Here is an 11931-nt window from a genome sequence, read left to right on the forward strand (position 1 = left end):
TTGGATGCCCTCGCTGGGTCCCCGCCAAGCCCATGATTCTACAATTTTCTGAAGTTGGCTGGCATATCTCCTCAAAGTCTCCTCTGTCCTGTCTATCATCCCACCCACCTGCCTACCTAACAGTTGAATTAAACAATAAAAGTAAAACAATATAATGACAAATAAAAACATAGTGCATCAACAGCAGAATAAAACAAAACAAAACTGGAGAGTGAAAGCAGCTGCTAATCCCAAATTCGTTTCATTGGAAGAGCTAAAACATTTACTTCTCAAAGGTCTTCAGGGGCAAGTTTGGGGGGCAGTTTTAATCAGGAAGGGGGAATCAGACCCCCTTCTCCTGAGCCTTATTGTTCCAGTGTTGACTAAGGGATCGATGGATGAGAGGACAGCTCCAATTTCTTGGAAAAAAAACAAAGCCCAGCACCTGCTTCTACACTCATACACATTAAGCGGCTGCTTAAAAGCACAAGAGCAGTCCAGGTTGAGATTTTTTTGCAGTCAGTTGGCAACCTTATATGTTGGATAAAAAAAAATGCAGTCCTAATTAAGCAGCAGTTAGGAGTGCCAGTGTTTTTACTTGCCCTGTGGCTGACACGATAAAATATTGCAGGGCTGTAAGCACACACACCTAAAAGATACCATCTGCTGGGAAGGCTCCAAATAAGGCTGGCGTAGATGAATTTAGATCACAAGCCACTGTGTCAACAACAGCCATATTTGTCCCTGCAGTTTTATTTGCCGGCGCAACTGAGATTTTTATTAAACAAAGTAAAGAAGCAATTTCCTTTTTGTTTTGTTTTTCCAATGGGGGGAAACCAAATTGCTCAGCTCCCAAGCACTCAAGGTCCTTTGCAGCCTTCGCTGCTTGAGGTCAGGCGTTCCCCAAGGATGTGTACTTAACCTAGATTCTGCGACTGCATGTCGGAGGAGAACTAGGTCAGGAAGCAGCGGGAAGAACCGGTAATCAGCATCTATCTCTGTTATGTACTGAGCTGAATCCTAGAACAATAGGATTCAGAAACAGCGGGAGCTACCCAATCCAACTCCAGGTGGAAGTGAATCCGCAACCTGATTGGCCTGCTGGAGCAGCCAATCAGGCGGCTGGCAGAAGTGAATCTGCTACCTGATTGGCCTGTAGGAGCAGCCAATCAGGCTGCAGGCAGAAGTCAATCCACAATATAATTGGCCCACAGGTGTAGCCCTGAAGCAGCCAATCACGCAAGGCCCATTGTGTAAATAATGTATATAAGCAGATGGTTTTGGGAAAAGAGCCATTCTTCTTCTCCTCTTCTCCTTGATGACTATGAGCTGAATAAAGAGCATGAAATTCACTCTCGACTCCGAGTACATTTCACTGGCGACGAAGGTGGGATCCTGCTGAGCTGACCGCCACCACGCACTGCACCGCAGCACCGCCACCTGCTGCACCGCTGCATCGCACCGTGCATCCAGGCTTCAGCTCCAGGACCCAAGGAACCCAGAATGGCAACCGACAGCAGCTTCTCGCCATTCAAACCAGCATCAGGAGACTGGGAAGGGTACGCCGCCCGTTTCAACTTCCTCCTGCAAGCGAAAGAAGTCACCAACGATGCCATGAAGAGGGCGACATTCTTCAGCGTCTGTGGAGAGGAGACGTTTGAAATCGCCCGGGCTCTCCTTGCACCTAGAGATGTCGCTACCGTCTCTTACAAAACAATAATGGAACGGCTGAAGGAGCACTTCTCACCACAGCCCTCGGTGGTAGCTTGCCGAAATGCCTTCTACGCAAAGCGGCAAGCCCCGGGGGAAACCATAACTGGGTTTGTGACCTCCCTCCGCCAAGCCGCCCGGCTATGCAACTTCTCAGAGTTGGAGAACATGCTTCGTGACCGCCTCGTCGGTGGCCTGAGGGACGAGATGTTGCAACGACGCCTCTACGCCAAAAAAGACCTCACGTTCCAGATTGCTCTGGAGGAAGCCCTGGCAACCGAAGCCGCCGAGAGGTCAACGCAAGAGGCACGACCGGCCCCGCCATCCCAACCGAGGGTCTACCACGAAGACCTCACCGACGAATCCGAATCTGACAGGGAGGAAGTACACCGAGTACAGCGGCGCACTCAAGCAGCACACACACCACAGCAGCCTCGACGAGAAGGAGGGAACTGTGCAAGCTGCGGGGAGAACCACGAGAGGAGGACCTGTCGTTTCCGCAACGCAGAGTGCAGGCAGTGCAGAAAATTGGGACACATCGCCCGGGTGTGTCGGGCTCGACTCACCCGTCGACAAGCATCAGATGACCGACCCAGGAGCCCCAGGTCACACGGCACCATGCACCAAGGCAACTCGACGGAGATCACGGACTACCAGGTATTCCAGTTGCCCCATCCCAGCACAGAGAAAATTTATATAGAGGTACAGATAGAGGGAGCCCCATGCCGCATGGAGCTGGACACGGGTTCAACTCTATCCATAATCTCGGCCCGAACATTAAGGGAACTGTGCCCTAATGGGGGTCCCAAACTAAGGCCGGCCCCATTCACCCTCCGGGACTTCCAGAAACGTAAGGTCCCTACAATGGGGGTGGGGACCTTCAGGGTGCAATATCGAGGGCGAAAGCAACAATTGGACTTGCTGGTAGTTAAGGGCCCCTACGTTAGCTTACTGGGACTGGCATGGTTTGGACCTCTGGGGCTAGCCGTTACCGGGGTGAACCGCACTAGCTTACAAGTGGACGTGGACGCCATATGCAAAGAGTTTCCAGGGGTTTTCGATGGGGCATTGGGACGATATACAGGACCCCCCATTGCCCTACAGCTAGACCCCGCTGTACGACCCATCAGGCACAAGGCCCGCCGGGTCCCGTTCGCCCTGAAACCCCGCATAGACGAGGAATTGGACCGACTCGTGGAGCAAGGAGTGCTGGAGCCGGTGCCCAACGCCCCCTGGGAAACTCCAATTGTCACACCCGTCAAGCCTAACGGTTCGGTCTGCATCTGTGCAGACTACAAATGCACCATAAACAAGGCTCTCACGGCCCATGCATACCCAGTGCCAGTGGTCAGCCATGTCCTCGCCACCCTGGCTGGGTCAAAAATCTTTGGCAAACTGGACTTGGCCCAAGCGTATCAACAGTTGCCTGTGGACGAAGCCACAGCAGAGGCTCAGACGATTGTGACGCACAGAGGGGCATTCAGAGTAAAGCGGCTGCAATTTGGCGTTAGCGTGGCACCAGGCATATTCCAGAATCTAATGGACTCTCTCCTTAAAGGGATTCCTGGCGTCACCCCCTTCTTCGATGATGTACTGATCGCCGGGCCCACACCAGAGGAATTTGAGGACCGCCTCCGCTCCGTCCTGCACCGTTTCCAGACGGCGGGCCTCAAGGTGAAGCGGGAAAAGTGTTTACTGGGAGTGCCGCAGGTGGACTTTCTGGGATTTAAGGTGGACGCAGAAGGGGTCCATCCAACCGGTGACAAGGTACGGGCCATTTGTGAGGCCCCAGCGCCCAAGAGCAAGCCCGAACTTCAATCATTCTTGGGACTATTGAACTTTTACCATGCCTTTCTTCCGCATAAGGCAGCGGTAGCAGAGCCCCTACACAGACTCCTAGATAAAAGGGCCCCTTGGGTGTGGGGCCAGCGACAAAGGGCCGCATTCCAGGCAGTCAAGGACTTGCTCGTCTCGAACTCGGTCTTGGCACACTTCGACGAGAGGCTGCCAGTGGTGCTGGCATGCGACGCCTCTCCCTATGGCATCGGCGCTGTCCTGGGACACCAACTCCCGGATGGAAGAGAGGTGCCGGTGGCATACTTCTCCCAGACGCTTGCTGCAGCCGAACGAAACTACTCACAGATTGACAAGGAGGGTCTGGCAATCGTGAAGGGCGTAAAAAAATTCCATGATTTCTTGTACGGGCGGCCCTTTACCATAGTGACTGACCACAAGCCGTTGCTTGGCCTGTTTGCCCCCGAGAAGCAGACCCCCCAAGTGTTGTCTCCACGTGTCCTCAGGTGGTCAATTTTCCTTGCCGGCTACCAGTATGCACTAATCCACCGCCCTGGGAAGGCGATGGGCCACGCAGACGCCCTCAGCAGGCTACCACTACCAGAAACAGGCCCCGACCCAGCGCCTGCGCAAGAGGTTATGACCCTGGAGCTGCTTCCCGACCGACCCATTCAGGCACAAGAAGTTGCGCACCATTCCACAAAAGATAGGGTCATCTCCCGGGTCCTGGACTGGGTGTGGCGAGGATGGCCCAGCAGCAGCCCCGGGCCAGAATTCGCTGGCTACACAAACCGCAAACATGAACTGTCGGCCCACAAGGGGTGCCTGTTATGGGGAAGCAGGGTTGTTGTTCCCCAGCCCCTCCGCAAAAGGGTCCTCACAGCCCTACACGAGACACACCCAGGGGTAGTGAGGATGAAGGCCCTTGCCAGGAGTTATGTGTGGTGGCCGGGGATTGACAGAGAGATAGAGGCCTGGGTCCAACACTGCCAGACCTGCCAAGAATCCCGCCCGGATCCCCCAAGGGCCCCAGTCCAGCCCTGGGAGTCCGCCCGACATCCATGGTCACGCTTGCACGTGGACTTCGCTGGCCCCTTCCAGGGAAAAACATTCTTCATAGTGGTGGATTCCTACACCAAATGGCTGGAGGTCGCACTGGTACCGTCCACTTCTACGGCGGCAGCCATCCGGGTACTACGTAAGCTTTTTGCAACCCACGGGCTCCCTGACACCCTCGTCTCGGACAATGGAACCGCATTCACGTCAGAGGAGTTCCAGACCTTCACAGCGCAGAACGCCATCCGCCACATCCGCTCAGCACCATTCCACCCTGCCACCAATGGCCAAGCGGAGCGCATGGTGCGGACCACCAAGGACAGCCTCCGCCGCATGACACAAGGGGACTGGGAATACCGCCTTGCCGCATTTCTTCTAGCACAGCACAGCACCCCAAGCACAACGACGGGCCGGAGCCCAGCTGAACTACTAATGGGCCGGCGCCTTGCAACTAGACTGGACCGACTTCACCCCGACAGAGCTCAGGATGAGGTAGTGGTGGGGAAAGGCAGGAACCCCCGGACATTTGTGGCCCAGGACGCAGTGTACGCAAAGAATTTTGGGGCAGGCCCAGCATGGGTACCCGCCACAGTCACCAAGGTGACCGGTCCCGTGTCGTACGAGGTACTAACGGAAGGGGGGCAATGTTGGCGCCGCCACTGCGACCAGCTACGGCGACGATTCCCAGGAGGAACCCGGGAGGAGAGCGGGACAGAGGGGTCCCAAGGGGACAGCAGGGCAGTGAGGCCTGTAGAGCGAGAGGGGTGGGCAGGGGAAGCAGAAGCAGTAGGCACAGAGGGGCGCCCCGAGGCTGGAAGGACACCGGAACCAGAGCCACAACCTAGTGGTTCAGTGGCGCCAGACCAGACAGCCCCGGCACAGCCAGCAGCCTCGGAACACGAGCCAGAACCAGAACCCCTGACCAAGGAACACCCCAGGCCACAACGCACACGGAGGCGGCCAGCAGACCTTGGGGACTACGAATGCAACTTCCCGGGCAGGACTGGAACTTAGAGGGGAGGGGTGTTATGTACTGAGCTGAATCCTAGAACAATAGGATTCAGAAACAGCGGGAGCTACCCAATCCAACTCCAGGTGGAAGTGAATCCGCAACCTGATTGGCCTGCTGGAGCAGCCAATCAGGCGGCTGGCAGAAGTGAATCTGCTACCTGATTGGCCTGTAGGAGCAGCCAATCAGGCTGCAGGCAGAAGTCAATCCACAATATAATTGGCCCACAGGTGTAGCCCTGAAGCAGCCAATCACGCAAGGCCCATTGTGTAAATAATGTATATAAGCAGATGGTTTTGGGAAAAGAGCCATTCTTCTTCTCCTCTTCTCCTTGATGACTATGAGCTGAATAAAGAGCATGAAATTCACTCTCGACTCCGAGTACATTTCAATCTCCTTTCTTGTCTTGCTCCCCTTCTCTTGGGGGGGGGGCAGCTCTTATTGGAACACCTGCTCAAGATTCTGTGATTGTAGGATTCCGCCCGCCCCAATATTTTTACTGGTTTTGTGCCAGAAAAGTTACATACCCTCCAACATTCCTCAGATGAAAACAGACATTGCTCACTCACTGAGCCTCCTTGACACCCCAATTTTTGTATCTCTCTCCCCCCCCCAGTGCATCACCCAAGGCTGGGACGAGGTGGCACAGCCTCTTCTCCTCCTCATCCGCTGTCCAGCAACCACTTCGAGCTGCCCAAAGGAAGAGGTTTGCAATCACAGCCATGGAGAAGCCATGGAGAGGCAATGGGACGCTCTCTCGCTGGTGTTGCTGTAGCTGTCTTTGCTTGAGACAAGCACCGCTCATCCTCCTCCCCCAGCTCAGTGGTGGCGGCAAGGAAAATAGGGGCATTCCAGGATCAAATCAGAAGCTGGAATAGTTTTTGTAATGATAGGACTGCCCCTGGAAAATTGGGACACCTGGTTAATATCAGTCGGACACACCAAAACTAATCAGAAGCGTTTTTCCTATTACAGTATGGGGATAAAGCAAGGGGCACTGCCATACCCTCCAAGTGACTCTACTTTCCAGGGACAGTCCCAGATTTACAGAAGACATTCCGGTTTCTGAATCGATCCCGGAATGTCCCACATTTCCTTGTTGTTGTTTAGTCGTTTAGTCGTGTCCGACTCTTCGTGACCCCATGGGCCAGAGCACGCCAGGCACTCCTGTCTTCCACTGCCTCCCGCAGTTTGGTCAAACTCATGTTCGTAGCTTCGAGAACACTGTCCAACCATCTCGTCCTCTGTCGTCCCCTTCTCCTTGTGCCCTCCATCTTTCCCAGCATCAGGGTCTTTTCCAGGGAGTCTTCTCTTCTCATGAGGTGGCCAAAGTATTGGAGCCTCAGCTTCACGATCTGTCCTTCCAGTGAGCACTCAGGGCTGATTTCCTTCAGAATGGATAGGTTTGATCTTCTTGCAGTCCATGGGACTCTCAAGAGTCTCCTCCAGCACCATAATTCAAAAGCATCAATTCTTCGGCCATCAGCCTTCTTTATGGTCCAGCTCTCACTTCCATACATCACTACTGGGAAAACCATAGCTTTAACTATACGGACCTTTGTAGGCAAGGTGATGTCTCTGCTTTTTAAGATGCTGTCTAGGTTTGTCATTGCTTTTCTCCCAAGAAGCAGGCGTCTTTTAATTTCGTGACTGCTGTCACCATCTGCAGTGATCAAGGAGCCCAAGAAAGTAAAATCTCTCACTGCCTCCATTTCTTCCCCTTCTATTTGCCAGGAGGTGATGGGACCAGTGGCCATGATCTTGGTTTTTTTGATGTTGAGCTTCAGACCATATTTTGCGCTCTCCTCTTTCACCCTCATTAAAAGGTTCTTTAATTCCTCCTCGCTTTCTGCCATCAAGGTTGTGTCATCTGCATATCTGAGGTTGTTGATATTTCTTCCGGCAATCTTAATTCCTGCTTGGGATTCATCTAGTCTAGATGAATTCTGCATATAAGTTAAATAAGCAGGGAGACAATATACAACCTTGTCGTACTCCTTTTCCAATTTTGAACCAATCAGTTCAAAGAATGCTCCAACTACCGCAAAGAATGCTCCAACTACCGCACAATTGCGCTCATTTCACACGCTAGCAAGGTTATGCTTAAAATTATACAAGGCAGGCTTAGGCAGTATGTGGACCGAGAACTCCCAGAAGTGCAAGCTGGATTTCGAAGGGGCAGAGGAACCAGAGACCAAATAGCAAACATGCGCTGGATTATGGAGAAAGCTAGAGAGTTCCAGAAAAATGTCTACTTCTGCTTCATTGACTATGCAAAAGCCTTTGACTGTGTCGACCACAGCAAACTATGGCAAGTTCTTAAAGAAATGGGAGTGCCTGATCACCTCATCTGTCTCCACATTTCCTTAGGACGTCCCTATTTTCATCGGAGAAATGTTGGAGGGTACAGAGTTATGTAATCCCTGAACCAAGGAGATAACTATACAACCTTCAGAAGACGTCTGGAAGCAGCCCTGTACAGTATAGGGAAGTTACAGGTAGGTAGCCGTGTTGATCTGCCGTAGTCGACACAAAATTTTAAAAATTTATTCCAGTAGCACCTTAGAGACTAACTAAGTTTGTCATTGGTATGAGCTTTCGTGTGCACGCACACTTCTTCAGATACACTTGTATCTGAAGATGTGTGCATGCACATGAAAGCTCATACCAATGTCAAACTTAGTTGGTCTCTAAGGTGCTACTCGAAGGATTTTTAAAATTCTGTATAGGGAAGGTTTTTTTAAAAATGCTTAATGTTTTATTATGTTTTTATATATGTTGGAAGCTACCCAGAGTGGCTGGGGCAATCATGTCAGATAAATCATAAAATGGTGATGATGTTGATGGAATAGGACATCCCTATTTCATTGGAGAAATATTGGAGGGTATGCCCTGCTTATAACCCAGCGTTCTTCTGTAGTGTCTGGACCAGCTGTAAGGGATGCCTAACTAAGGACACATTACAGTGGTCCAAAATTAAGGTTAGCCATAGATAACTCACAGTAGCCAAACTATCCTCATCCAGGAAAGGACGTACTGTAGTTGAGGCACCAATGAAAGCTGTTGAGATCACCACTTACCTAGGAGTAAGCCCCCTTGAATTCATGAGGACGTTGCCGAGTAGATTTGGGCAAGACTGCAGCCTGAAGACATTTACTGGATGACACAGAGGCCTCTTTGTGAACCGAACACTCGCTCTGCGATTGCTGGGGTGATGCCAGGGCAAAACGCCTTTGTCCCTTGGCTGGTATAATGACAAGATCTGCAAGCTCACAGAATCAGCTCCGTTGAATAATTGGACAGAAAAGGAGGCACGGGTCTTTCTGCGGTTAGTAGGTCAGATGCTGGGCCCGAGGTTACGAAGCAGGGTCTTTGGTAGAGGTAATGACTCAGCCAGCTTAGTTAGCATCAAGGGAGATGGAAGTGTTGTGGTATGGCAAATCTTGCACATTGCTAGCAGCATTTATTCTTCCCTGAGTTGATGGAATGACCTCTCCAAGGTAAATTTCTTTTGGAAAAGGGAGCATAAATAAACCTCTCTCTCTCTCTCTCTCTCTCTCTCTCTCTCTCTCTCTCTCTCTGTGTGTGTGTGTGTGTGTGTAGAACTGCCTTCTTAATAAAACATAACACTCCCAGTCCTGTGCAGCTCAGCCAATACAGATCGCTTATTGCTAGAATAACACTTGCATAAACTGAAAGGAGCTGTAAAGAAAAGTGAAATATACTCGGAGTCAAGAGTGAATTTCATGCTCCTTATTCAGCTCGTAGTCATCAAGGAGAAGAAGAATGCCCTTTTCCCCAAAACCATCTGCTTATATACATTATTTACACAATGGGCCTTGCGTGATTGGCTACTTCAGGGCTACACCTGTGGGCCAATCAGTTTGTGAATTGACTTATGCCAGCAGCCTGATTGGCTGCTCCTGCAGGCCAATCAAGTTGCGGATTCACTTCTGCCAGCAGCCTGATTGGCTGCTCCTGCAGGCCAATCAGGTTGCGGATTCACTTCCACCTGAAGTTGGATTGGGTGGCTCCTGCGGACCAATCAGACTGCTGATTCTGGATCCTATTGTTCTATGATTCAGCTCAGTACATAACAAAAAGTCTAAACTGGTAGTGATGGTGTTTAGATCCAGCCCATGAAAACAGGATGTTCTAAATTTAACTCTGCAATGGTTCAGATTAGGGTGATCTTAACAACCGCCTGTGGATCTGTTGCATGCTTACAGGAGCTTATATGGCCAATAATTTAATTTCTTACATGTTATACACAGACCTCTCTGTTGCCAGGTTATTTAATGCATTAGTGACAGGTTAGCTAGCAGCAATATCGTACTAGCAAAGTCATAGCTAAGAGCAGTGGTTCCCAACAGGTGGTCCGCGGACCCCCAGGGGTCCGCGAGCTATGCCAGAGGGGTCCGCAAGATGCTATTAGAATAAAAAATATATTAAATATATTTCGTATGATAACAGATTTTTTGTTTTGGCCGCTTCCTGCATGAGCAGAGTCTAGCGCAAAACTAGAATTAGATAGAGGCAGTAGTTCTGCTGTATGCCGTTAGGTGGCGCTTTACAAACACTACTGTTTTGCAAAGAGGCAGCGCACACATTCTACTAACGCTCACCTCCCCAAGATGCTTTGCGCACGTCGGCTTCATTTGTGCGCTACTGCGCAGGTACCCTGTCTTCTCCATTCCCCTCCCTCCTCCCTGGCACGCGCTGCCTCTTTGCAAAACAGTAGTGTTTGTAAACAAAGCGTTGTTTTTCGCGGAAGCTAAGTTCGCGTAGTTAAAAATGGACAGTTGGTTAAAAAGTGGTTCATCTCATTAAGAACTGAAAATTAAAACTAACTGTATACTGATGGAGTACTCTGTTGTAACTGTAAAAAACGTATAAATATAAAATATAAAAAGACTCTTAATTTGGCTCTCACTTTTTAATTTTAGGATTAGGAATTAATGGGGGTCCTTGTCACAATAGCGGCTCGATGAGGGGTCCTCGAGAAAATTTTGTTGGGAACCCCTGGCTAAGAGGGATGATATCATGCTTTCACACACTCTCTCTGTGTTATCAATTTAGCATAAATTATCAAAAATAGAAAACCTGAAACCCTAAAGGTGGCCTACTTTAGATTGTCATCCTTTGGACATATTATGGGTGATGCATTTTGTCCTGAGTTAAAACCACAAAGAGTCCCATGGCACTCTGCAAACTAACACAAACTTATTGTGGATTAAGCATCTCTCTCTCTCTGTATATATACACAGTAAGATAATGATGGTAGGGTTGTAATAAAAATATGACATATTCAAGGGAGTGCCATGAGGGGTGTACACTTTTATATGGGCACATAGTGGGGGGACTCATTAGGAGAGGGTTTGCATAATACCTCTCCTGCTCTCATTTTATATAGCACAGTCCTCGGTACAACTACTCAGAAGTAAGTCAGAACCCCAGCACATTAAGGACTGTCTCTCCCCATATGAAACACCCTAGACCCCATGATCAAGATCTGAGGCCTTTCTTCGTGTGCCCCCTCCACAAAAGTACCGGAGGGTCAAGGGCAGACTTTCATAATCTTTTGTAATATGGCGTCCCGTGTGAGGCCAACATTTGGCGTCTCCAAATAGATCTTCTCTGTTATGGGTCTTCTCAGTTTTGTGCCCTCTGGGCTTGGTGCCTTGTGCGGTGGAACTGCCTCGGATGCATTAAATCCAGTGCTAAGAGAGTGGCAACATGAAAACAGGGCCTTTTCAGTGGTGGCTCCGTTTGTGGAACCACAATATCTTCAGGTGCCTCCCCTTCAAAGCCAGCAGGATATTTTAATGTATTCCGCCACACATAAACACAGAGCCAGATTTTAATGTACAGTATGCATGCACGTTTTTGTTTCTTTGTTAAGCCTTTTTGGCAAAAAGATAAAAAAGTGAATAATAAAATCAATGTATGAAATGTATAAGTGGTTGATGGGGCTTTCTCCTCATTTGGGACTCACCCTGCAGGTAATAGGGTGGTATACAGATTTAATAGCTAATAATAATAATATCAATAAGGAAAGCGAGGCAGGGCTGGGCGCCCCCTTTCCGTCGAGGGAGGCCTAGCGCCAGCCTCGCAGCCCCTGTTGCTAAGGCGAAATCCTGACGACGAGCGCCGTTGCTAAGGAAGGCCCTTCTTCCGCGTCCGCGTTAAGGAGAGTGCGCGTTGCCAGGGGGCGGGGCGGCGCGTCGCCCGGCAACGGTTGCTGCGGGGCGGGGCCGTTCCCCGCCTCCTCCTCCTCCTCCACACTCTTCCTCCCTTGGAACAGCTGGTCCTGTCGGGACGTACCATTGCGAGCGATTGAGGAGGGGGGCGCAGCGAGAAGAGCCTGCGGGCGGGGGGCGCCG

General features: G+C 50.5%; 1 protein-coding gene across 1 annotated transcript; it reads left to right on the top strand.

Annotated features, from left to right (window-relative positions):
- The first annotated feature begins 1018 nt into the window (after positions 1 to 1018).
- On the top strand, positions 1019 to 6323 carry LOC132592671 (uncharacterized protein K02A2.6-like). The gene is made up of 2 exons (XM_060279116.1): positions 1019 to 5319; positions 6165 to 6323. Exons 1-2 carry the CDS (start codon positions 1483 to 1485, stop codon positions 6321 to 6323), a joined length of 3996 nt encoding a protein of 1331 aa, XP_060135099.1. The 5' UTR covers positions 1019 to 1482.
- Positions 6324 to 11931: the final 5608 nt, after the last annotated feature.

This window comes from Zootoca vivipara, chromosome 9, assembly GCF_963506605.1.
Source record: "Zootoca vivipara chromosome 9, rZooViv1.1, whole genome shotgun sequence".
NCBI lineage: Eukaryota > Metazoa > Chordata > Lepidosauria > Squamata > Lacertidae > Zootoca > Zootoca vivipara.